The 27,255-nt window shown below is 33.6% G+C and overlaps 2 protein-coding genes and 1 long non-coding RNA gene across 21 annotated transcripts in view; 1 reads left to right on the top strand and 2 right to left on the bottom strand.

Annotated features, from left to right (window-relative positions):
• LOC106050786 (uncharacterized) overlaps nt 1–3,845 on the top strand; it is a 52,425-nt gene extending 48,580 nt beyond the window's left edge. For 6 of the 10 annotated variants that reach the window (XR_008777686.1, XR_008777689.1, XR_008777684.1 and 3 more), the window contains exons 7-8: nt 846–1,243; nt 1,367–3,844. This is a non-coding gene — a long non-coding RNA (uncharacterized LOC106050786). Of the gene's footprint in view, nt 1–845; nt 1,244–1,366 lie in introns of all 10 variants that reach the window. The other 4 variants (XR_008777693.1, XR_008777692.1, XR_008777688.1 and 1 more) reach the window with 3 other exon arrangements.
• A 1,159-nt stretch (nt 3,846–5,004) lies between these two features.
• Nucleotides 5,005–15,362, bottom strand: LOC106078745 (uncharacterized). Of its 7 annotated transcripts, XR_008777774.1 has the most exons (4): nt 14,289–14,669; nt 11,562–11,642; nt 6,356–6,478; nt 5,005–6,222 (listed from the first exon to the last, which is right to left on the bottom strand). XR_008777774.1 is itself a non-coding variant. In XM_056028188.1 (3 exons), exons 1-3 carry the CDS (start codon nt 14,829–14,831, stop codon nt 6,401–6,403), a joined length of 315 nt encoding a protein of 104 aa, XP_055884163.1. In that variant the 5' UTR covers nt 14,832–14,919; the 3' UTR covers nt 5,005–6,400. The 7 variants fall into 7 exon arrangements, 1 of the variants encoding a protein (XP_055884163.1); XR_008777777.1 differs by lacking the exon at nt 14,289–14,669 and adding an exon at nt 15,237–15,362 and having other exon boundaries at nt 5,005–6,478; XR_008777776.1 differs by having other exon boundaries at nt 5,005–6,478; nt 14,409–14,669.
• A 1,349-nt stretch (nt 15,363–16,711) lies between these two features.
• LOC106078744 (dedicator of cytokinesis protein 3-like) overlaps nt 16,712–27,255 on the bottom strand; it is a 104,514-nt gene continuing 93,970 nt past the window's right edge. For all 4 annotated transcript variants that reach the window (XM_056028082.1, XM_056028083.1, XM_056028080.1 and 1 more), the window contains 4 exons: nt 26,275–26,314; nt 24,129–24,197; nt 21,631–21,680; nt 16,712–21,115 (listed from right to left, as the gene is read on the bottom strand). In XM_056028082.1, coding sequence (XP_055884057.1) covers nt 20,555–21,115; nt 21,631–21,680; nt 24,129–24,197; nt 26,275–26,314 — 720 coding nt within the window. In that variant the 3' untranslated portion in view covers nt 16,712–20,554. The remainder of the gene's footprint in view (nt 21,116–21,630; nt 21,681–24,128; nt 24,198–26,274; nt 26,315–27,255) is intronic.

The raw sequence follows: 27,255 nt of genomic DNA on the forward strand, positions 1-27,255 counted from the left end.
GTCAGTGTGTTTCATAGTCATTTGTCACATCTCTGAGAAACTTAGTTCATTAAGCACTGGCTGTATAAGACTGTGTTTATATGTTTATATGTGTGAATGTTGTTCCTGTTTGCATCTATATTGTCATTGTTATAGTGGTAATCCTAATGATAATTGTAATCAAACTGAATTTTCATTTGTTTGGATCTTATATCGTGGGAATTTTAAACTTGATAATTTGATCTTTGCTTACATTTTGATTTTTAAGTACATTCTAAAAGAAATACAGTACATAAGGATAGAAAAAGAAGAGCAAACAATATAGAGATTGGCTGAGGCAGTATAAAGACAGTGAGATCAAATAAAAGAATATATAAAAAGAATAAACCTAGAGAATTTGAAACAATCTAGACAGTCTCTGTAGCTATTTGGAAAGATTGCTATTGCCAACTAAACAAAACAAATTAGTTTGGACTACAAGCAAAAGAACTTAAAAAGTTGTGATTTTATTTTCTAGAAAAGCACAAACTTTAAAGCAGAATTTTCACTCTAAATATTAAAGCTTTCCGTATTCTGTACATTAGATACACTAAATAGCTAGTTATTTCTAGTTTTTTGGCATAATTGAAAATCTTCAATAAATTCCTTAGAATTTAAAGGCTTAATAAACCTTACAATTTTTTTTCACTTAATTTGGGTAGTTATTCTTTGCTGCTGTAGTAGGTGTCTTGAGTGTATTTTTTTTTCTTTAAAGTTTATTCATAAAATACTAAGTTAAAACATAAAGTCAAAGCTGCATCATCAGAATAGTTTTATTGAACATGAAAAGAAAAGCAATAGAATTTTATTTTTTTTTCCTTTGCAAGGCAAAAGTTTTTAGACCAACATGATGAAGATGTAGACCAACATGATGAAAAGGTAGACCAGCATGATGAAAAGGTAGACCAACATGATGAAGATATAGACCAGCATGATGAAGATGTAGACCAACATGATGAAAAGGTAGACAACATGTACATGTAGACCAGCATGATGAAGATGAAGACCAACATGAAGATCTAGACCAACATGAAGATCTAGACCAACATGAAGATGTAGGCCGACATGATGAAGATGTAGATTGACATGATGAAGATGTAGACTGACATGATGAAGATGTAGACTGACATGATGAAGAATGAAGACCGACATGATGAAGATGTAGACCGACATGAAGATGAAATGTAAACCAAAATATTGATCAAGAGATGTATGGAATAAAAAGGTAAGCAAAGCTATGTATATCAATTAATATTGTTTTTATACTAAACCCCTAAGTAAAGCTTTGCCAAGTTTTGTGTTTCACTGACTATGAAAATGTTTTGATCAATTTTTGTTCTCTTTACAGTGAACATCTTGAGAGGGAAAACAATTCCTAGAGGCAAAGACACAGACACAGTAGATACATTAGAGATTGTTTCCTTTTCTACCATCATTTAGAGCCTTTTTTGTGAGGGAACCTGCGTCTTTAAAGAAATGAACATTTCCCTAATGCTACTTCAAATTCAGATCTCCTCCCAACCTCAGGCTGAGTACCCGTGGTCACCTACTTTATGTTACATTACCATAGCACTACAGACAGTGGAAAACAAATTATATGAAGGAATGCAACCACCATCAGATATTGTTGTCTTTACAGACTCACAATCTACTCTGCAAGAACTTAACAGCAGCACCTCAAACAGCCCAAGAGAGTTGACAACACTCATTGTGATAATCCATCAGATGATATCAAAATTAAATATCAATATCACACTACAGTGGATCCCTGGACACATTGGCATCATGGGAAATGAAAAGGCAGATAAGCTATCAAAGGCAGGTTCATCTATGGAACAACCAGATAGACCTGTTAACTACCTCACCCTAAGGTCAATGTTAGTCAACAATCACAAAGAGGATTGGCTCAACCAATGGGCATCAGGAAACACAGGCAGAGCCATGTACAAAGCAATGACTACGCCTAACAAACTGGACAGTATTAACTTCCTCCCCTGCAAAGAACAATCTACAATTTTCCAACAGGACACACTCCACTATTAAATTACCACTCCACACAACTCCTCCTTTGCAGACACTGCGCCCACCCCTTTGAAACCGTAAACCATATCCTCTTTGAATGCCCCTCCCTAATCCACCTTAGGCAGACCCTACTTCCACTACAGCCCAACATAACCAACACCCTGTACGCAGTGCTGAACAACTGAAGAAAACAGCACACTTTTTTTCCTTGGCACAGTCTGCAAAAGAGCTCACAGCTCAGCAGTAATAAAGCTGGCTAGAAGAAGAAGAAAAAAAAGAGGTTACATTACAAGAAGTGGTCGCAAAGTCAGAAAACCTAACAGATGACAATGAATAGAACAATCATTTCTAACATAGGTACAAGTGATGTACTTTGTAATAACTATTTGGGTGGAATCACCATAATTGACTTGTATCTTGTTCTATATTTAGGTAAATCTTGTCATTCAGTCCAGTTCTTTTTAATATTCCTTTTTTTCCCCTCAATCTTCTTGTTGTTTCAGTGAAATGTTTTTATCTTTTTTGTTTTGGAGGAGGGAGTGGCTGTGGTATATTATCATTATCATTATTGGAGTCACAACACCAAAGCCTTGCTACATTATGCTTTTAATTCAATTTATTATCTCCCCTGCTTTTGTGTGCTATCATATTAATGTTCATTAGTGTCACATCCATGCACAATTTGTTCTATGCTTTTTATAGTGTAAATAGTGACTTGACATTATTTAGATCAATTATATGTTATATTATATTTAAACTAAAACTGTTAACATTTTCTATTATTAATATGAATGTGTTTGTGTGTTGCTATGAATGCATTTTAAGTTTTAGTCTGAAATCATAAATAAGAAATTGTTTCATAAACAAAGATTATATTAATATTTCAGACTTCACTATAGCATTGAGTTCATCCCCATAGTCTATTTAAAACTTTCAAATACTAATTCACTTTGTCTTATCTAATGGTGATCATGGGGGTATCCACTATCCATAGTCTCTGGTATGAACACTCACTGTCCTGGTTAGGGCTAGGATGTAATCTCTATTTCTGATGGAACACATGTAAAACCAAGAAAACAAACAGTAGACCTAGACTTTATTAACAGGTCATGCAAGCATTTTTTTATAATTGTGAACTGACACTCCCAGAGCTATTTTTATGTATTTTTATTTTTGCTACTTTTGTAGACTAGTGCTAAGCTGTATGCTTATACTTCCGCCTATTATTATATGGGTTAGGGCGATGCTGTTTCCTGTACTGTTGACCAGAGTGTGTCAGTTTTAATTATTCTGTACTTGGAACTGCCTTTAAGTTTCAGAATTTGTTTTTTTTTTCTATATGTAAAGCTACTTTATATATATAGTTATATATTATGGTACATTATTTTTCTAATTGAAACATCTGTCAAAATAATTGGCAGTTTGTTTTTTTAAAGTTTGTTTTAAAATGATGGCCACTTCTAATGTTTATGTACTAGATCTTTTCCTAATTTTTTTGTTTATCTGCAGTGTTTTGTAACTGCTGCTTTGCTCATTTGAATTAAAGTATCATTTTATTTCTTCTCTTTCTTGATTTCTTTTATCAAGCCCCTTGGTCACAGACTGAGGTGGACAGATACAACCCACCCAGTAGACCTTCTGGCAACTGTAACTTCTTGTTAGTGCAGGCTAGACATGACCTTGGGCCCTGCCATGCTAACATAATACTAATATTCTCTTGAATCATTCCAGACAGCATTGAGACCACCCCTGTCCCTAACAATACATAATTACCTTGCTTTAGTTGTAGAATGAAAGTTGAGCAAACAGTGAAAAGCTTCTATATAATTCACTTGGAGGTGAGGTGACTGAGCAGTGAAATACTTGGCTTCCAAACATGTGTCCAGGGTTTGAAGACTGGGATTTTTAATTTTAGGACTATTAGGCACCTTTGAGTACACCTGGTTCTAATGGGTTCCTGGCATTTGTTAGGGAAAGGTAAAGACAGTTGGTCATAGTGCAAAAACAGATGACCTTTATATCATCTGCCCTACAGATTGCAAAGTCTGTAGCTAAAACCAACATGGGGAAAGCCTTTGAGGAAAAATCAGGAGTCAACCATTCAGTTAGCAGCATACAGTGCTACTCCCAGGCAGAGCCTACGATGCCATTGATCCCAAACTGTATTGGCATATTCCATTCCTTCAAATATATAGCTGTGTGGGTGACATCATTGAAACCACAACTAATGTCAGGAAAATGATTCATAGCTAATGTTTGGAAAATGAGATGATCCATAGCAGCTTTGTGACTGAAGGAGGCCATAGAATCAGATCAAAGTTTGAGATTTGCTCAAAAACAAATATTGTTACAAAGCAATTAGCTAAAGAAACCTGTTAACTTTTATCATAACTTTTTAATGACATATGGAAAAGCACTATTAAACTACTAGAAATTTAGAAAAACTAGATCTAAGGGTTGCTGGAAGGGGAGGATAAAAGCAGCAATTTTTTTAGTACCAGTACCTGGTAACTATGTCAATCAACACATTGGACTAGGATAAGTTATGTAGCTTAAAGACATCCATACAACTTTTTATAGATAAAATCACATCAGACTTCATTTAAGTTGCAGCCTGAGAGACTGAAATCCTCTCTAGCCAATGCAGTGGACTGAAACCCAGCTGTAGTGCTTCCTAGATCAGTTGAGATAGAAGCAAGTCTGGAGCAGCAAACATTAATGAGGCAAGGTTTCCTCTTTCTACCTGCACTGGGGCACTGTGAGTTTCAAATTTGGCCTACAAGCTGCATGAAATGCTGGATATCTGGCATAAACCACTGTTAAGGGGGCTTGAGTTCAAATCCTGATTTGTTTTTGCTGAGCAAAGAAACACCAGAAATACCATTTCCCCATATAGGCAATACAAAGTAATTTGAAAAAAAAAAGAAATTAACACAGACCAGTTACAATAAAAAAAAAATGAAATTGTAAAATGAATGCCACTTTTATTACAAGGTATACATAAATATCAAAATGAGTTAATCAATTATTTAAAGTTAGCAACTTTTTGTTCAAAACTAATGTACATTGGTAGTCCTGTAAGATTGTGTAGAATCAAAGTAGCATGATTCATTTAGATATTTGATTTTAAAAGGGAGACAATTTGATTAGAAGTTATAATAATTTTTTTCAAATTTCTATTTAGTATGACAGTGCATCTACTGTAGAAAGATGCAAAGGGATAAAACTAAGTATTAGTTGTTATTCTAAAAAAAACAAAACATTAGCATATTCTGTTCCAAAAATATAAACTTGATCAGAATATTTTATTGTAAAAGATATTATGGATAGGGTTGTATCCCCTAAACCTCTTAAACAGATATTCATTCATGGTATAAAACACTGCCTGGTCATTAGAAAATGAATAATGAGATAGCACTAAGAACTATACTATTAAATACTTGATGTAAACTTAATAACATTGACTCTACCAACAATATTCAATTTGCAATGATTTTGATGGAATCATGTGATTTACTTTACTTACTTCAACCACAGAATTCCATCAAAAGCTCTTTATTTCTTTAAGACATCATCTTGTTGAAAATTAAAATGAGGTGTCAACTCTCTTAATGCCTATGGTCATTGACAAATATAGCTCAAAGAAATCTTTCTTTAATTTCTAACTTAAAGTCAACAGTCAAAGTAAATGAATAGTAGGTACCTGGTAAATTAAAAAAAACAACAACACTGTAAGTTGTTTTTTTTTTCTCTATAAGTTTTACAATTTCAGATTCAAAGACAAAGTTTATTAACTTGTTTGTCCTACATTTGTAAAACAAATAATATGGGTAATGTTTTTAAACTCATACAAAAACACAAGGGAAATTTAATAGCATCACAGCAATAAAAAAAAACAAACTCCAATTAACCTTTGACCTTATCTTTCTTGGACACTCTCAGTATAAAGAAAACTAAACCATTCATGAACAGTATTGTCTTGAGCATCAAAATGTTAAGTGTTATGAGGTGACTACTAAAAGTTGTGTACACTTAATCTTTTATCACTCAATGGATGGAAGTCTTTCTAGACAAGTAAGCAATGGATTTCAGATATCCCTCACAGCTTCTATGGTTGAATAATTCCCAGAGAAAAAAGTTGCTTAGAATAATATCTGTTGTGTTTGAAAGGGGCCATATGGACTGTATAAAAAAAGAATAAATAAAAACTAAACAGAATTGACAGGCAATGTGGCATTAAAAAACAACAACACTTTCTAACTTTAGAACCTACAAACATTAGAGAGAGTAGAAAAAACAACACTTGATTTATTACCAAAACGGCTGACATATCCAAACACAAGTGAGTAGCCTTCTTCTGTCAGGTACTTGTGTAGTCAAAGAATTTGTAAACAGGCCAACATTTTAGGCTCCTTAGCTGACTAATCTTTTGGACATTCTGGAAGAAATAAATGCAAGAAGGGCTTAATATAAATATCATCATCTCTTGAAATTCTATTTGCAGAAGCTAAGAGAGATCTTAAATAAGAAATAATGATCTCATAAAAAGATAATATAGAACACAAATTAGATCATATAGATCTCAAAGAAGATAGATCACAAATTAGATCAGATCTTAAACAAGATAACATAGATCACAGATAGATCTCAAACAAGATAAGATAAAATGTGTAAATAAAAAAAAACAGCATAGCAGAGGAAAGCAAAATTACAAGATAGATATCAAATAGTATTAATCAATTAGACTATATGCTGGTTAATAAATTTCACTGTTGATTCCCAAAATGAGTCTTTAAAAAATTCTGTTCAAATTTTTTTTAACAAAAGAGGAAAAATAATTACAAAACTTAACAAAATAAATGTACAGGCTTTCTTTTAGTGACTTTAGAATAGAACAAGTTTCCTGTCTCCTTAAACACTCCATCTCCTCAACAATTCATCTCTATACTCCATCTCAACGCTCCATCTCCTCAACACTCCATCTCCTCAACAATTCATCTCCTCAACACTCAATCTCCTCAACACTCCCTCTCCTCAACACTCAATCTCCTCAACACTCCATCTCCTCAACAATTCATCTCTATACTCCATCTCCTCAACTATTCATCTCCTCAATACTCCATCTCCTCAACACTCCATCTCCTCAACACTCCATCTCCTCAACAATTCATCTCTATACTCCATCTCCTCAACTATTCATCTCCTCAATACTCCATCTCCTCAACACTCCATCTCCTCAACACTTCATCTCCTCAACGCTCCATCTCCTCAACACTCCATCTCCTCAACACTCCATCTCCTCAACACTCCATCTCAACACTCCATCTCCTCAACACTCCATCTCCTCAACACTTCATCTCTATACTCCATCTCAATGCTCCATCTTTTCAACGCTCCATCTCCTCAATACTCCATCTCCTCAATACTCCATCTCCTCAATACTCCATCAGCTCAACACTCCATCTTGTCAACACTCCATCTCCTCAATACTCCATCAGCTCAACACTCCATCTCCTCAAAACTCCATCTTGTCAACACTCCATCTCATCAACACTCCATCTTGTCATCACTCCATCCCATCAACACTCCATCTCCTCAATACTCCATCAGCTCAACATTCCATCTCCTCAAAACTCCATCTTGTCAACACTCCATTTCCTCAACACTCCATCTTGTCATCACTCCATCTCATCAACACTCCATCTCCTCAATACTCCATCACATCAACATTCCATCTCCTCAAAACTCCATCTCATCAACACTCCATCTCCTCAATGTTCCATTTTTAACTTGAGCTTCTAAACTGAGGGAGAGATACTTTGAGTCTAGAAACAAGTAAAAAAAAAAAAGCCAAAAACTATAAAGGCAAAGTCTAGATTTAAGTTTAGATGTAAACACTTTATTTCTCAGTATATTTGTTTGTTTAGATTCATGAGCGATGTTTTAGTTCAAACATGATGTGAGAAGAAAGACAGAATCCTAAACTAGGGAACAAGACAGTTACTGCTTTCGTTGTTCTGATAGTGGCATCTTGATTTATGGAACTGCTTATTTGAAATAAGTCCCCATGATCTTCTAACTCAAGCTTAGCGATGGCTCTCTTTATTTCGGTTATAAACACATTCACTATTATTTGCCTATCATATTCCAAGATGGGGCTGAGTCATTTAGGTGTTTGGCTTCCAAACCTGGAGTCCTGGGTTCAAATCTCGGTGAAAACTGGGATTTTGAATTTCAGGATTTTTAGGGCACCCCTGAGTCCAGCTAACTCTAATGGGTGCCTGACTTTAGTTGGGGAAAGTAAAGGCGGTTGGTCATAGTGTTGGCCAAAGAAACGACCTTAACATCATCTGCCCCATAGATTGCAAGGTCTGAAAGGAGAACTTTGCTATTATATTCCAGTTGTTTCTGCTGGTTAATTTTGTATTGTTAAACTCACTGACATACATTAGTTCTATTCACATCAAGTTGCTATCACAATATAAGTTAAATAAAAAATTTAATTAACTTTCAGAAATGGTGGTCAGCTTGACAGTCCCAGGTTCAGACCCTGCATGCAGCTCTTCTTATCCTAAAAACTTTCAAGCCAAACAGTAAAAAATTGATAGAATAAGGATTTCTTGTTCAGGAAAGATAATATCCCAAAATGAAGTTGTTATTTATCCATAACTCATGATTGGAAACATCCTGAAGCCCTAAATAAAAATTGCATTCTATACTGTGATTTGAACTCAAGGCTGCAGTAGAAGCACTGTAACTTCTTCAGTATCCAATGTTAGCAAGTGCCCTATTCAAGAACTAGACCATTTTTAAAAATAGAAATGAGAGTTTGTAAAATGTTTTACATGTTTCAAATGTTCCTTCAAAGTTGAAGATAATTCATTTCCTTGTCCAAGCATCTCAAAGGACAATGGGGGAGGGGGGGGGGGGGGGGGGCAGCGAGCAAGGAATGAATCCAGAACCATCAACAAGGCCAAACAACAGCGTGCATACCGCAGATCCAGGCAGCCACCCATAGTCATAGTAAAAAATATTTTCTAAAAGAATTTCTATGATAACATTGTCAGATGCAGGTTCCATTTTCACATTTTTATGCACAAAATTTGTGTGGCTGAGAGGCGGGCCTACACTGCTTGGCTACAGCTTAGCCACTTAAGATGAGGGCTCGATTTTGAATTCTGACTCGAGCAGAGTTGTGTTTTCTGAAAGCCCAAAGGCAGCATGGAAACCTGCCATATGTTCCCTTCCCCCAATAGTCAACAAAAGTCTTAAAGAGATTAGAACATAGCGCACTAAGTATGCTAGAAACTATAAACTATGCATCAGATCAAAGCATTAAAAAAAGATTTACATGTTTTTTTTCAACTCTTTCATACCTTACCAAATGAGGTTGAATAAGTAACTATTCTATTTGAAAGTGAAACAAAACTAAACACTATTAAGTCCAAATACTTTTAACTATGACTAAGTAATAGTAGGTATAGAACTAATCAATATCAGGCCCAAATACGTCTTACTTTGACTATTGATGAAATAAACATGACATCAAACATAACAGCAGCACCCAGGGAGAAGAAGGTGAAGAAACTGGAGGACTCAAACCTTGGACCTCAGAACCATCCCCATCGCATAGCTGTGACCAGATGCAAGTTAAACTTTCTGACTAACACCCCGAAAGACAATCAACAAATCTTGTAAGATGCCCCAACAAACTAAAGGATAGGTGAAGAATATTACAGACCATATCAAAGTAAGAAATCATCCAGTTAAAACAGAAAATTCAATAAAATCAAAATAATGACAACCAGTTTGATACAAATATAAACCAATGGAACTGTAACAATTAAACCCATGTTTTTAATTCTGACTGTGTTGCCATTGATTTTGGTTCTCCTTCCTTTACTCTTTCTTAGACTGCTGATTTGCAGATAAAATAAACTAAGAGCTTCCCCAGTCCCCAGTCTATTACCATCTTTTTGCATTATCTTATCTTATCCTAGATGATGTACATCCTTGACGTGTCCTTCTCTTATCTTATCTTATATAATACAGACAATACTTAAAAAAAAAGAAGATGATTACGTTCTACGTGCCAAGTCACTGGTTTTTCTGGCTAGCTCAGACAACCCATTCCATGCTCTAATAGCACTAGGGAAGAAGGAGTATTTGTACTAATTTGTCCTAGCATATGGAACGAGGAATGTGCCTTAATCTTTGTGTCTTTCTGAGTATTTTATTAAATTTTGTTTTTGTATTTGAAGATTATGGTTCAGTGTTTTATGTATAATTGCTACTTTACTTTTAAGTATTCTATCCTGAAGGCTTTCTAAATTTAGTGATTTAACTAAAGGTATTACTCTAGTCAAATGTGAATATTCCTTTGTTATGAATATCACTGCTCTATTTTGTGTCTGTTCCAGTTTCTTAAAGTTTTCTTGAGTTGAGGGGGTCTCAAACGGAGGATGCATATTCTATTATTGGCCTAACCAAGGTTAAATAACATTTTAATTTTATGTTCTTATTTGATTGCTTCTTCTGTCCTGAAGAATCTCTAAATTTAATAATTTTACCAAAGGAAATGAAATGTGAATATTTAATAATCTAATGTGAATATTTGTTAGTTATGAATCTCACTGTTGTATTTTGTGTATTCTAGTTTCTTAATGTTTTCTTGACTTGAGGGTTCCCAAACCGAGGAAGAGTAATCTATTATTCAGTTGCATCACTGCATCATCTCTACCGTTTTTCTTTTTACTCCCCTTTTGTCTTGTTCATATTTCTTTCTCGGTTCATCAAAATACAGAGTACATCTTCGATGAACATTTCAAGCATGATAAAACTTTTTTTGGTCTAATAATAAAGTCACCTAGCTTTGAGAATCTTTGAAAGCTGTCAATATGACAATTCTACGAGTCCAGTGTCCTCTGTGCCAAGTTGCAAATCTAGTTTTTAATAAAAAATCATCTATCCACAATGGCTGGTCCATATGAAAGTGGAATTAATGGCTTACCAATTCTCAAATTATGTTTCCATTATTTGTCAGAGAGAGTTGTTAATAAAAATAAAGTACCCACTTTATCTTTTCTTTTGAAAAGGATGAAATAGACATGTTTTGCTAAGATGACAAACCTGGTTGTTGACATAACAATCATGTATTTTGTGCAGTCAATACAGAGCAGTGATTCTAGTACATCCACAGTTATTCCATCTTTAGTCCTTTTTAGGGGGTCCATTTGTGTTGGATGAAAAAATAAAATGAATGGCTCTTTGGTCCATCCTAACAAGGCCTCTAATCTTATAGATTACAGACATTGCTTCAAAAAAGAAAATAATTACATTATATGCATAACATGTGTCAATCATGCATGTTAATTAGTTAAACTCTTTCTCTGTAGTTTTGTGTATCCTCCTGTGGCTGATGAGAACTATTTGATCCTGGGATGTTTGGGTGCACAAGGTCAAGTGATTTCTAAGATTACCTTTCCCAAGACTAGTTACATTTTTTTATGTGCAACTCTTACCTGTAACATCCGCCCATGAGAAATCTGTGACTGCCCAAATGTCTCACTCGCTGGAAGGTTGTAAGCTATTCTTGCAAAACACTGGCAACAGAAAACAAAGCTTTAGATAAAATTTGTGGAGTAAGTGTGGACTCATCTGAAATAAATGTTTGTTTGTTTAAATGTTTTACATGTTTCGGATGTTCCTTCAGAGTTGAAGATAATTACTTCCTAGTCCAAACCTCCCGCAGGACGACGGGGGATGGGAGCGGGCAGGGTTTGAACCCTGGACCATCGATAAATCTGAATGACAGTCCAGCGCGCAAACCGCACGACCAGGCAGCCATCCGAAATAAATCAAAATAAACTGAGGTAGATTATTGATAAAATATGTAATAAACTATGTGTCATAATCAAGATTTTTTATTTGTAAAATTAATCAAGTAATAAGTTTGTAAACTAGTCTTATATTTTGGTTCAGTTTTTTATGTATAATTGCTACTTTACTTCTGAGTGTTAGTAAATTGGGTGTAAATGTACTAAATATAACAAAAACAGTGTTAACATTTTAAGCTTTATTACAATGAATAACAAAAAATAACAAGAGACAGACGCAAATATAAACAAGCACTAGGGGCAAAAACTGATATTTTTAACCAACATATTTACGACAATAGCCTATATTCGAGTTTTCTTATTAGTGTCTGCAACTATTTCAATTAAGCAATAATGTTCTAAATTTAAACCTTGTTCTCTATATTTCAATCCAATTCATAAAACAAACTCTTGTGCATCAATGGTTTGACTTACTTAAGCATCAATGAGTTGGCAATATTCCTGTAGGCACCAGAACACGTTTAATAGGAAGGTTTCGATGTTGAAACCAAGAGGCACCAGCATACCACATTCTGGCACCAACATACCACATGCTGGCACCAACATACCACATGCTGGCAACAGCATACCACATGCTGGCAACAGCATACCACATTCTGGCTAGATGTTCTTGGCAGTTTGCATTGGCAATGAGCATACCACATGCTGGCACCAACATACCACATGCTGGCACCAAAATACCACATGCTGGCACCAACATACCACATGCTGGCACCAACATACCACATGCTGGCAACAACATACCACATGCTGGCACCAACATACCACATGCTGGCACCAACATACCACATGCTGGCACCAACATACCACATGCTGGCACCAACATACCACATGCTGGCACCAACATACCACATGCTGGCTAGATGTTCTTGGCAGTTTGCATTGGCAATGAGCTGCTAAATAAATGCAATTATTTGTAGCTGGTTGTTAAACTGAAACTATGAAATAAAAAAAAACTACAAGCATTTGTAGCATATGTCACATAAATAATGTTACTCATACTAAATTTTCAAATAAATAAAGCATTTTTACCATCTGTTTCCTAATTTAACCTGTCAACCAATTCATATGAAATAGTTTACAAACATCTTGTTATGACAAAAAAAAAAAAAAAAACTACAAAAAAATTAAGTTTACTAAATATTTTATAGATTACAATACAATAAAAAAAAAAAAGTACTAATTTTTTTTTTTCTGAGACAAGTTTCTAGTATTGGTGCCACCATGTAAAGCTCCAATCACCTCTTTGTTGGTTCTGCATTGATCCAACAGGTTAACAACTAAATTTTTACATTTCTCACTCAGCCAGCTGTACTCGCTCTAGTGTAAACAAGTTAAACCATGGATAGTTCCATGGTTAAACTTATGACACATTTTTTTATTTAAGTAGTTTTTGAATTTTAAATGATACATATTTTTCCAAGACGATTTTTTTTTTTTTTAATTTACAAAAAATGATAGTGTTTATAACAGTACATTCCGAACTGGGGTCCTGGGTTCAAATACTGGTGAAGACAGTGATTTTTAATTTTGGGATCTTTGGCGACTTTGGGCGCCTCCGAGTACACCTAGCTCTAATGGGTACCTGACATTAGTTAGGAAAAGTAAAGGCGGTTGCTCCTTGTGCTTGCCACATTACACCCTTGCCAAATGTAGGCCACAAAAAAAACAGATGAACTTTGCATCATCTGCCCTATAGATGGCAAGGTCTGAAAGTGAAACTTTATAACAGTAGGCTACACAAGCATTAACAATGGACGTTTGTCATTGCATTGCATTTAATTCTATTTGTAAAACAGAATCAAATATTATATATCACTCTTATATGTCATATTTACACATGCTTCTTACTTAAGGTTTGTTAAAATCTTAAGATATTATGGTATTTGCCTGAAATTCATTTTTGAATGACAAACACTTTATAACAAAATGCTAGATCTAGAGTTAGAGCATTGGCCCATATTTTTTTGCAAGCTCTTCTCGTTTTGTTTTTATATTACAAATAATTACATGGGTTACGTATTAAGTAGCTTTCCATGCAGTTTCTGATTTAGGCCCCTAAATTATTAAATTGTGATATCAATATTTTAATTAGATTCTAGATCTAAATGTGCATTAAGTCAATTAAGTGTGATTAAGACTAAGAGCAAGACTTGATTCATCTAGATAATGGATAGATCTAGTTACTATAGACTCTAATAACTCTAGTATACTATAAAGTTAGTCTGAGTCTGACTTAAGTCTATAAGAAAGATATGACATAATCATTTGAGATTTATCATTTTTAAAAAGGTTTTAGATCTAGATCTAGGTCTAGATCTATGTACTTAGTTACTGAAGTTTTATATCTACCTGCTCCATGTAAAGCCTACTCGGATCCAAGCATCAAGATAAATGGACATGTCATGATATAGACGTCTATAATCTAGATCTATATAGAGTGAAGAGTCTAATCGCAGTGGACAGATTCACCTATCTTGGCAGCACACTCTCCAGAAATGGAAAGATTGATAATGAAATCGACCTGCGTATCGCCAGTATCAGTGCATCTTATGGCTGACTGTCCAAAAATGTCTGGAACACAAAGCTAGGGGGTCTATCGAGCTGTCATACTCCCTATGCCCTATGTATACATTGCTCTATGATTACTCTATGCCTCAGAAACATAGACAGTGGACAGTGTATATAGCCAATATAGGCTTAGGTCTAAAACATGCTAAAAAAAAACTTCCACGTGACCTGTCTCAGCAATAGCAATTCTGAAAATTTCCAAAGACTGTCAAAAGCTTCAGCTGATGGTGATTGATCAGAAGTTGTAGCATTGCTTGTGTTTACTTCTGTAAAACTACCATCTTGTACTGGATGAAAGAAAATTGAATCTGATAACCTTGACATTTCATCTTGTGACAGTCGTTCTTAAACTTCAGGAATTAATTTTGCAAAATAATTCTGACCAGAAGTTAGGCCTACTATCTTCAAAAAACTATTTTTGTTTTCATAGGGCCTTTGGCATAAAATATTTGTGATTCAGTGCTAATAGCTTTGGCATGTCCCTTAAATTGATGTTAATTTGAGGCTAGATGACACAGAAATCTGATAGAACTAACTAATCTATCTAATTAAAAGAAAAGACGGCACTTAATTATACATGAGAAACAAACGAATTAAAAATAAATTATATGTACAGTAAGAACTGATTCCTAACAACAAACCAAACCAAACTCAATCTACCAGACTACCAACAATAATAAAATAACCAAACAAATTACACTAATGACTCACATACAACACTAAACTTACATTAACAGTACATCCCAACAATAACTAGTCTAGATCCACAAAATTATTTCAAAAATAAACCATAATGTTTTGCTCGATTTTTAAATTATTTTCATTAATATGGGGATTCTCTTGTTAACCGTAACCAATGTACCATGAATTAAGTAGTTAGGTTTTTTTTTGTTACTCTTAATAACTGAAATTTTTCTGAGTGTAAAAACATACTCCAATTTGATTCCCATTTCTGTAATTCTTCTAGTAAAATTTCAACATCTTTTTTTTTTTGGTTCTCTCTCTCTCTCTCTCTATATATATATATATTTATTATGCATTCAATATGACTTTTGTTCATGAACCAATGCAATTTGGTAGATTAGTTATGTAAATAAGAAATTGTCTTATCTTAAAAAAAAAAGATAATTACGTCTTACATTTAGCCATGCATATTAACCAATGACCTAAATTCTGATAGGTCACTGGTTTTCCTGGCTAGCTCCTTTAAGGTACACCAGAGTTTACTTTATTGGTGTTGATTTAGAGCCATTTATTATTACAGTTTGTTGTCTATGAAAATCCTGAATCCATCGATGCATTGAACCAAAGTGTTTTAGTTTTTTAAGCAGGCTATGGTGGTGAACTTTGTTAAATGCCTTAGAAAGGTCTAATGAAATGGCATTTATTTGCTCACTAAATAATTGTGCTTCCTTTATCTTGTAACTAACAATTAAGCTGTTAATGATGAGAATTAATATTCAGCAATAAATAATATGATTTGTGTTGATCCCCAACAGACTAAGACATAGGTGAAGAAGAAGTGTTAAAGTTATTTGAGACAAAAAATGCCTAAATGAAGAAAAAAAAACAACAAAACATTAAAATATAAAATGGTATATTTATATTTAGTTGTCACAGGGAAAAGTTGCCTATTGTAAATGATTTAGATTGCATTTGTTTCACAAGAATATTTACCTTCATGGTTTTTCATTGGCTATTTATCTAATGGCAATGTCTTAAATTTTGAAGATTAAGTAGGTGTTTCACTATTTATCTAATGGCAATGTCTTCCATTCCGAAGATTAAGTAGGTGTTTCACTATTTATCTTATGGCAATGTATTCCATTCTGAAGATTAAGTAGGTGTTTCACTATTTATCTAAATAAATAATAAAATCTGTCAAGAAAAAAAAAGGAAGTCAAAAGGCTACCACTAGAGTCAAACAATAATGTCATATCTCTGCTGCTATTACCGAAAGGGTTAAGATGTTTTTCAATTATTTGCTCTAAGCTTGAGCTTTTTTTTTTAATAGTGTCTGTGCATAGTGTTAGTTTAATATATATTTTTTTATGCTATCTACTAAGAGTGACTTGCAATTAATGTGGTGAAAAATAACTTGTTTATAACTTGGCTTATTTAAAGCTAGAAGTTGATGGGCTACATGCAGAGCACCAGATATATTTCAGAGAAAGGACCATACAATGATAGACAACAAGACAATAGAGGGTGCTACTGTTTATTCATTTACATTTCCTTTTTTGCAAATATAGTTTTATTTCAACTGAAGATTGTCTCAACAAACTAAGATAAATAATTGTTCCCAATGTCAACAACTAAGATTTTAAAATAATAAAATAATAATAAAAAAAATAATACATTAACATGTCATTAGAATAAACAGCATAGTGCAAAGGTCAAAGGTCTTATCATTTATACAATGCTGCATCAAAAATCATAGTACTGTTACAATTTAGCATAATACCTGAAGACTATATTATCAGAGATATGAGAATTACTTCAAATATTATCTTATCTAACCATCTTGGTATTACAAGTAGTCAAAAGTACAATTAAAGTGAATGATTTATAAGACTGAACTATACAATATCAATACAAGGCAAATGGTTTGATCAAGCATTAATAAACTTTGATATTCATAATAATATTGATTACATAGCGACCAGTTGTTGACATTAAACAAATGTACAAAAAACAATAGAAACAATCAGCTATTTCAAACTGTACAAGATATTACTAATATCTAGGTCAAATATTACACTGAGCTTAGTTTTAGTTCAACAGATTTAACAAAAACAAGTGAAAATTGAAGTTCTAAGATAGGAATCATAATGGAAGAAACTTCTAACAGAAGCTGGACTAAAATATATTTATGCCAATCTTAAGTGTTAATAATTGATTTAAATCAGAATTTCTCCCCTCTGAATAGAAATGTAGGTAGAATCATAGATTAGATTTGAGAAATAAAATTTATTTTGTACTTACAGTAGCTAATTAAATGACCATGGCTAATCAAGTTTGTCTATTATTTGGTGGTGGCTTTCTTGCCTCCCATTACTTGTAGAGCCGCATTGACCAGTAGACCAAAAAGTATACGAGAAACTAACTCTGTAAATTGCAGGTAGTTGGTTTCTTTGTGCTGCATGTCGCACAATATTAATACAAGTAAATAGAATCATACACATTGCCCTATTTGGGAACATGGGCTGCCTGGTCGTTCGGACTTATCGATGATCCCGGGTTCAAACCCTGCCCGCTCCCATCCCCCGCCGTCCTGCGGGAGGTTTGGACTAGGAAGTAATTATCTTCAACTCTGAAGGAACATCCGAAACATGTAAAACATTTTACAAACATTTTTGCCTCTTCTTCCATTTGACAACTACAAGATCCCAGTAATCATAACTTTGAGATGTTTTAAGTTCATTGCTTTTTCTTGTGTGTGGCTTACTGGAGCTATTGAAGTAGATACAGCCAAAGTTCATTTCTAACAAAACTTTTATCCTTACATCTGCATTGAGTGTTTGTTGAAAGAAAATAGATTACAAAACTTTGTTGGAACTTGAAACAGATTGACATTTTGATGTCAATTCAAATGTGTCCATAATGATTACGTCTGCTTTAGTTGTGTTAGATTTAAGAGTCAAATACTTTGGTTTAATTAAATGTTATCTAGTCCAAAAGTTTCTGCATCACAGATTACAAACAGTGAAATTGTTGTATGGCAAGGCTACTGAACAATCTTCAAATTTAATAAGTTATAAAATAAACTTGAAACTGATCAGAATCAAAAAATGTAATTTACATTGTATATACACACAAAAAAAACAACTACAGAAATAGGAACATAATTTTAAAATTATTGCATTCTACTTAAAAATATGAACAGACAAATGGTAAAGTTCTAGAAACTTGTACAGTGATCCCTCAACAATTCATGTTTCTGCTTTAGCTGGTTTAAAAAATAAATGGGAAACAAGGTAAGCATTAGTCACAGATTTTCTGCGAAATTCAATCGGTGGAAAGTATAGATATTTTATGAATCTGTACATGAAATCATCAAAAAATATATAAAATATGTTAAAATATATTAATAATATTAATTCTAATAATAAAGAAACATTATAAAAAAAAAAAATTTTTTAATATGAATAACAGTAAATACAATAGTGTGTAGTCTCTGAAAGGAGAACCAGCATCCCTTGCACTACCAGCCTACTCACCATTAGAAATAAAATTTGATTTGTTTCTTGTTTCAATTGTATCCCAGAATTGTATTCAGTGAAGTGTTGATCTATAATAACTTTCCTCATTTCTAGGTCTTGCTCTGACGTTTCATGTGGAGCTTCATTTGAGAGTGCTTTGAACATTTTATGCCTGTAATATTATTTTATTTTGTGGTTTTCTTGTAAAATATTGCATTCAATTCAAAGCCTACCATGCCACCCAAATTCCCTGCAAGTTCTAAGATTTAAGATGAACAGCCTAAGCGTAAGTGCAAGGATGTTGACCACAAAAGAGAAAAATGACACTGGATGACATGCTTAAGGAAGGGGAATACTATTCTGCACTGCCATTCTATGTGGTCTCCATCAGTCATGAAGCTACAATTGTGTTATCTCATAGAAATGATTTCTGGGCATTAGCTATGGTTTGAACAATGTTACCAACTGAGCATTTTTCCTCTTCTTGCAGCTGATGTGACCAAAGGAAAAGCAAGTGCAGATACAGTTTGAAATCAGCAGTCACAGGTTTTGATTTTTTTCAGGGTTGTTGCCCGAAACATTTTCCATGTTTGGGTATAGCTGCAAGGCAAACAAGAGATGCCTGTCTGAAGTTTACTGGTTTAAGCCCCAATTATTCTTGCCTGCCATTGTAACTTCACCAAGAAAATTATGTTATATTCAGCAAGACTGAGAAGAAAGTAGTTACTTCAACAAACCTATAACAAAAATTATACATTATGTGTGTGGTTTATAAAGACTAACCCTAGTGCATGAATACTAAAAATAAATATACCATTTCTATTTGTGATTTTTGCAGGTGGTCCTTCAACACATCTATGAGAAAAGAGGGATCACTGTACTTCCTTCTCAAAATTTAAATCAACATTTTTTTTTCAAAACTCCATTTGAATTCAAATCTCCAGCTGTTAAATTTTAATTAATGGTATTGAAATAACAAAGTGACTCTTAAAAATGACAATAAGAATTGGATTATGTAAACATGTCTATAATGTCAGTAATGGCTCCATTGTTTTAAAAAAGTTGTCAGTATGAATCTGTTGTTTTTTTTTACTCTATTTTTCACAATTAGGTTAAGTTTCAATATTCCACCATGCTGAAAAAATAAAGAAAGACTGTGCCACATATATATGTAACTACTATTGATCAAAGTAATCAAATAGTTAATTGAGATATTTTTAACGTATCCATTTCTTATCAAAGCTAAAACAAAAGCTATTTTTAGTAGTTTTATTTTATCACAATTCAGAACAATACAATCAATCCTTCCCAGAACTATCTATAAATAGACATAGACATATCTTGATAAGAGGAATATGCTTAAGATCACAGCTTTTTCAATCTGTCATTGAAAATTGGGATGATGATAAATTATTTGAATTTACACCTTAAACAAGGTAATTCATAGTTTCCACTTTTAAAGAGTTTTAAAACATTACTGCTTTCAGTTTCCTGAAGATTGCATCAAAGTTTGTTTCTCAACTCAAATGAGAATGACATAAAAACAATAATGGTAATTAAAATACATTTTGACTTGCTATGTTAACTTTCTGTCCAAATATTGAAAGCTGATAACAAATCAAGATATTTTTTAGCAGAAAAAAAAAATTACAAATAATTTTTTTTTTTACATTAAAGTATCCATGTATTACTTAAAGTATACACCAAAGTATACATATGTAACTGCATTAAAACTCTAATTTACATAATATGTGACTTTATATAATACATAATTCTTAAGTACAAAATATAAATTTTAAAGCAGTACAGATTTTGACATTGACTAAGTCTAAGAAAAAAAAACAACTAAGGTTTACTGTTTTGTAAGGAAGGCTTTCTTAAAGGTAGAGGAGGTGGGGCAGACAGTCTGTTTGGACTGTATTCTGCAGAAGATACTGGCTGGGTTGGAGAAAGTACTGGTGGGTTGGAAGAGGCAGTGTCCTTGGGTGGAGGAACTGGTGGGATACGATGAACTGTGTCTTTTGGAGGAAGTACTGGTGGCATTGAAGGACTTGTATCTTTAGGAGGAGGTACTGGTGGACTTAGAGGACTTGTATCTTTAGGAGTTACAGGTAAAGAGACATGTGGTCTTTTTGAAGGTGATGAGTTTTGAGTTGGAGAAACTGGAGAATTAAATCCCTGGCTATTGTTGTATATTGGAGACAAATTGCTCTCTGATTTAAACTTAGTACTGATGAGAGGACCAACAGAAGGCTTGCGATTAGGTATTGGTGGTGTCTTTGCCATTAAAGTTTCTGAATGTGATATTGACGTTAGTTGTACAGTACGGGGTGGCAAGGGTGGTCCACAATCTGGTACACTGGCTTCAGAATTATTAGATTTAGGCCTTTGATCAAAACTAGCCATCTGAAAAAAAGAGACAATTTTATTTTGTTAAACATTTAACAGTATCGAAATTAGCTAGTTTTGTGCCTAGTAATCAATACATTGGATCACACAATTATACAATACACATTTCATAACCCAACATTAAATGCATCAGTCTCTTCAAATGACAATTGTAAAATTTCTCTTCTCTAATTTCCATTTAACTTGTTGGTAGGCTATTGAGAGTAAGTCAATTGTTCCTCCTTAACATCAAACTCTGAATGTTTCTTTAAAGTATATGCAGTAGCCTCTCTATAGATGTATATAGTGAAGTATCGGAAAATCATTTCATAGAATAGAAACTATGTCTATGTTGTGGGTAGATAGACTTGTAGATTTACTAATTGTGGAACACAAGTTTGAATACAGAATACACTTACAAAAATACAAGTATTGAGGGGCAAACTTTGCTCAGGTCAAGAAATTGAAATCATGGGCATCACCAATCACATCAATCATACTAAAACAACTCAATAACATCAATGTCTACTTACCCCACTGTTTGAAGATGGAGATGTTAGGCTGTTGCCTACATCAGCTGAAACTAGAGAGAACATAAGCTAGTGACAATTGTGTGGCTAACACTAGTTAATATAAAAATACATACACGCATTTCATTAAAAGAGAAGATAACTACATAATACCCAGGCAAACCATTGGTACTAATAATGGTACTAGGGAAAGGGAGCACTTGAATTTCTAAGCATATGGAATTGTGGAAAGACCTGACAACAATCAGTCATACTGGTAGATAATCTTCATATGTCATGTCTATAAAAACTAAAATAGAATATTATGTATCTGTACATAAGAATACTACAAGACTTGTGCTGGCCAAGTATTACAAAAGAAAGACATCAAAACATTCACACATAGAGATGTTAAAAATAGAGGTTCAAAGGACAAATGTATTGAAGTGTCAATTTGAAAAGTAGGATTAATAGATGAACAATTTTTCACCAACAATACTGAACCCTAAGTCTGTTGACTTGTGTGCTAGATTACTGAAATCCTTTGGTCAACATATCAATTATTGACATTGGTTGAGCACCATATGAAGTATTCCCTTGAACAAAACTACAGATAGACATGCAGCTGATTAGAGAATCATGATTAACATTTAAGAACATACACAACATAATAATAATAATTTAATTTATAAAGCGCTGTTAACAAACAAAATGTAGGCTCAAGGCGCTGTAACAACATTACAAACAAAAACACGACAGCTAAAATGACAGTTAATCTAAAAAAGTTTTAAACAGATAGGTCTTAATGTTCTTCTTAAAAGTGGTGTAGCATGTTGTATGTCTGAGATCAATGGGGAGAGTGAGTTCCAAACCTTTGGTCCGTGAACTGAAAAAGCACGCAGACCGTAGCTTTTGAGGGAGAAACGTGGCACTACTAAAAGCGTTGAGTCCATTGAGCGCAGAGCTCTCTGGGGGACATATGGAGTAATCAGTTCGCTAAGGTACAAGGGCATCTCATTGTTATATATACATAAACAAAAAGATGAAATTCACTAAACTATACTATCCTCAAAGCAACAGACTAAATGACTCAACAGAACATTGAAGCAAATCATATCAAAATCGAAAATGAAAACCTAAACAACTGAGATCTTCTGTAAACAGGAGCATTATTTGCTTCCATATCACAAACTTTTAAAATTCTTTACTAGGAAGACCTGCACCAAAAAAATCCTCTCTAAAAACAAATGAAAACACGGGAGAAAGAAAGACAATGTACGAACATTTCAGATGCCTGAAACACCATTATAAAGAATGTGAAAGGGCAAAAGACAAAACAGACAATATGTAATTGTAGAGTCAATCAAAAATTTCAACATAAAACTGATAAGTGGAGGAACAGTCCGAGATACTATATAGGATACTTCTTTTTTCAGGAGTTGGGCAGGGGACCTAAGTACTAAAGAATTCACTGGTCAAATGTATGTGTGTGTAGGGAGCATTAAAATGTGGGCCATTCCATTAAAAAAAAAAAAGGTTTCAGTCAAAATAAAAAGCATATAGTATCAACTATTTCATTGTGAAGCATGAATACTCACAAGACAAGAAAAAGAAAGGTTCAGGCAAAAAACAACAACATATAGAGTCTTAAGAATATCAGCTTTTATGTAGGCGTAGTTTTTTAGTTGGGGTGGGCGGAGCTGTGAAAGTATATGTATATTTTTAAGGCTGTGTAGGGTGCAAAAAAAAAAAAAAAAAAAGGGAAGAGAGGAGAGAAAAAAGGAGCCATCACAATTTACCTAACATGCTAGAATTCATGGGCCAAAACATATTTTAGGAGAGTGTTAAGTTACTGGCCAATTAATGGAAGTAGAAAAAAGAAAAAAAAAGGATGGGAAGTTCTGGCCAAAAAACCCAATATAGAGCACGGGAACAAATTAACAGACATAACCAGTGTGTAAAGTGCATTTCTATACACACATTAACAGGCATAACCAGTGTGTAATGGCATTTCTATATACAGATTAACAGGCATAACCAGTGTGTAATGTGCATTTTCTATACACACATTAACAGGCATAACCAGTGTGTAATGTGCATTTCTATACACACATTAACAGGCATAACCAGTGTGTAATGTGCATTTCTATACACACATTAACAGGCATAACCAGTGTGTAAAGTGCATTTCTATACACACATTAACAGGCATAACCAGTGTGTAATGTGCATTGCTATAACTTGTATTTTATGGGAAAGTGTTTTGCAAGCACTAGCAAAGTGTTCATGAAGATGAAGAATCGTGATGATATTCTTACACTTGATGTATTCATTTATAGTTATATCAATAACTCCATATTGTAACAATACATTAAAACTATCCTTTACAAAACAATATTACACTTATAAGCATTTCTAAGAGGTTACAATATTACACAAATTGATAATGAAGTAAATTATTTAACTAAATGATAACACTTCTTCATGTCACTACAAAAAAAAAATTTGTTATGTACCGGTACCTGCAGATATACTTTTTTTTCTTGGAATGTAAGGTGGAGGTTGTTGTGATGCTAATTGTCCAAGTGTCTCTGAGAAAAAGTGAAACAAACAAAGATATTTGGGTGAAATACAAAACAGTCATCATTTAGTTTTGGGCAACACTAATCTTAAATAATAAATTATGCAAAGATAGTCATGGAAATGACATTTGTGCAGACCCCATGTGATGATTGTATTGTATCTAGTATTATGGATAGTTGGATGATAGAATCTGGTTGTAAGACAGGAAGAAAATTTTATGTTCATTGTTCTGATTTCATTTGCTTGTTAAGAGTTATGACCCTTGGAACAATGTTACTTTTATTAGAGGCCTTTAGAATCTTTAGTAAGATGCACCTTTATAGTTAGTTGTAGTACTTCAGTCTATGATAGTTTTGCTACAGTGTTAATTTCATTTTACTTTGATTATCTTATTAAATATGTCTCGTCTCTTTTAATAAATTCCTTGTGCTTTTCAATTATTGATAGACATAAAGCCTTTGTCAGAAGTTAAAAACACCCCCTATTTTAAATGTTCAAAACCTCTTTGCATCCGTCTAAAGTTGGAGTTATGACTGTCAATGCTGTAGATCTGAGTGCCACCCTTCTGTGCACAATGTGATAGTATTGGCCTGCTTCATTCTGCAATAAACACATGGTGGGATCTGGGCTTTATATGTGGCTTCTACCTTCTGTACTAAACATATGGTTTGGTGGCAGTATTGCTGATGACATGGCCTGTGTCAAAGACAGCTTTCAGTATAGAATATCTAATTGGTAGATCAAATCTGTAAAGTATTTCTATATTTGACACTTTTCCTCTTGTTTAATGTTGAGAGTATGTTTAAGTTTGATAGAAGTTATGGTGGGTTTCTTGTCATACATAGCATTACTGACTTAAATACCTTGCAGACCCTGATATTTCTCTGGTAACTCACAAATATCCACAATCTTGCAATGGCTTCAACAACTCTGACATTTATGATGGCATCAATATTCCCTGATATTTCTCTGGTAACTCACAAATATCCACAATCTTGCAATGGCTTCAACAACTCTGACATTTATGATGGCATCAATATTCCCTGATATTTCTCTGGTAACTCACAAATATCCACAATCTTGCAATGGCTTCAACAACTCTGACATTTATGATGGCATCAATATTCCCTGATATTTCTCTGGTAACTCACAAATATCCACAATCTTGCAATGGCTTCAACAACTCTGACATTTATGATGGCATCAATATTCTCTGATATTTCTCTGGTATCTCACAAATATCCACAATCTTGCAATGGCTTCAACAACTCTGACATTTATGATGGCATCAATATTCTGGTATAAGTGAGTATTGGGCCAACATAATTTTATTTTCATGTGTTAATTAACTGTGCTAATAATTTTTGTTGTTATTCTATGCTGTACTATTTGATCACATTTGTGTAGAAATTATAAGCTGCTCCTTTGTGGTCAAAGATCATCAAAATCTTATTTCTTATAAACTTGATAGATAAGGAGTTCAGGTCTTTCCTTTGAAAAGATGATTACATTCTGTTTCTGTGCTGCTTTTTTTTTAAATTTGCTTCATTGTCCATTAACACCACAAATGGCTGTGTCTTGTCATAAGGTGCAATTATGAGCTAGTTTCTCTCATACATGGGTGTCAATTTTAAATTCTTATTCCTTGATGGAGATCTTGAGGGTATTCTTTACATTTCTTGCCCTGAGAATGCCTTCAACAACACAGCTTTGCCATAACACCACAAATGGCTGTGTCTTGTCATAAGGTGCAATTATGAGCTAGTTTCTCTCATCCATGGAAGTCAATTTTAAATTCTTATTCCTTGATGAAGATCTTGAGGGTATTCTTTACATTTCTTGCCCTGAGAATGCCTTCAACAACACAGCTTTGCCATAAAAAGCCTTTTATGAAGTCAACAATCAGATCATAGGACATGTCTTTTTGCTTTGGCATGATCCATCTATGACCTAATATCTTACAGTTTGGTATCCAACCAATTGGCCAGGTGCATTTTTTTAGGAAGTGTAGGTAAAAATAAATATGTGAACAACAACAACAAAAAACAATTTATAAATGTTTTTGTTTCAATGTATATCTCTTACCCTTGTTCATGGGATCACTGGGACTGGGTGACACAGCAGACTGAAAAGAGAATTGTAAACTGGAATGAGGTTCAAAGCACAAATTCACATTTTTAAAACATCCACACAATATTTGAAAAATGTATGGTAATGAAACTATAAAATTTCTCTACTAGTACACATTTCAAAACAAAACTATTGGTTTGCTAATTGATAATAATTAAATTGTTCAGAGAAATCATAAAATCTTAATTCTACTATCTCCCTTGTTCACAATTGTTGAAAGACTCAAGGGCTTAAAGAATGCAATAATGATTGTCTGTCATTAGCACCAAAAACATATAGCAGAGTTGAATATATAAAAATATGGTCTTGAAAAATGTATATCAAAATCAATGGTCTATATTAAATCTAAGAGAAAAAAAAAAAGAATAGCCCACAACTTTAATACAAAGATTATAAAAAATTATATACATTTAACTCAATATACTTAACTTTGCATCAGAATTCTCATTACGAGAATAAAAAGACATTCTATTTAATTGAAAATTTAGTAGAAAAGGGGACAAGGAAAAATTACAAATGCAATAATATTTTGTTTATTAGTTCTCTATCTAGACTTCAGATCCACCAGTTCTCTATCTAGACCTAGCCCAACCTAGACTTAAGATTTGGCCCTATCTATAGCTGCTTTTATTTACATTCAGAACTGTTAGGCAAGACTGCAAAGAAATCTATTAGAAAAGTTTAAACTCTTATCTTATCTTATATAATACAGGCGTTACTTCAAAAAAAGATGATTACGTCCTACGCGTCATGCATTTAGCCATGCATATTAACCAATGACTTAAATTCTGCCAAGTCACTGGTTTTCCTGGCTAGCTCAGGTAACACATTCCATGCTCTAATAGCACTAGGCAGTTGCTCATCTCACCTATCCCCTGACTTTTGCCATAGGGGTGCTGTGACAGTTTGTGTAACCAAATCCCTCCATTCTTCTTA

This window comes from Biomphalaria glabrata, chromosome 4, assembly GCF_947242115.1.
Source record: "Biomphalaria glabrata chromosome 4, xgBioGlab47.1, whole genome shotgun sequence".
Classification (NCBI taxonomy): Eukaryota; Metazoa; Mollusca; class Gastropoda; family Planorbidae; genus Biomphalaria; species Biomphalaria glabrata.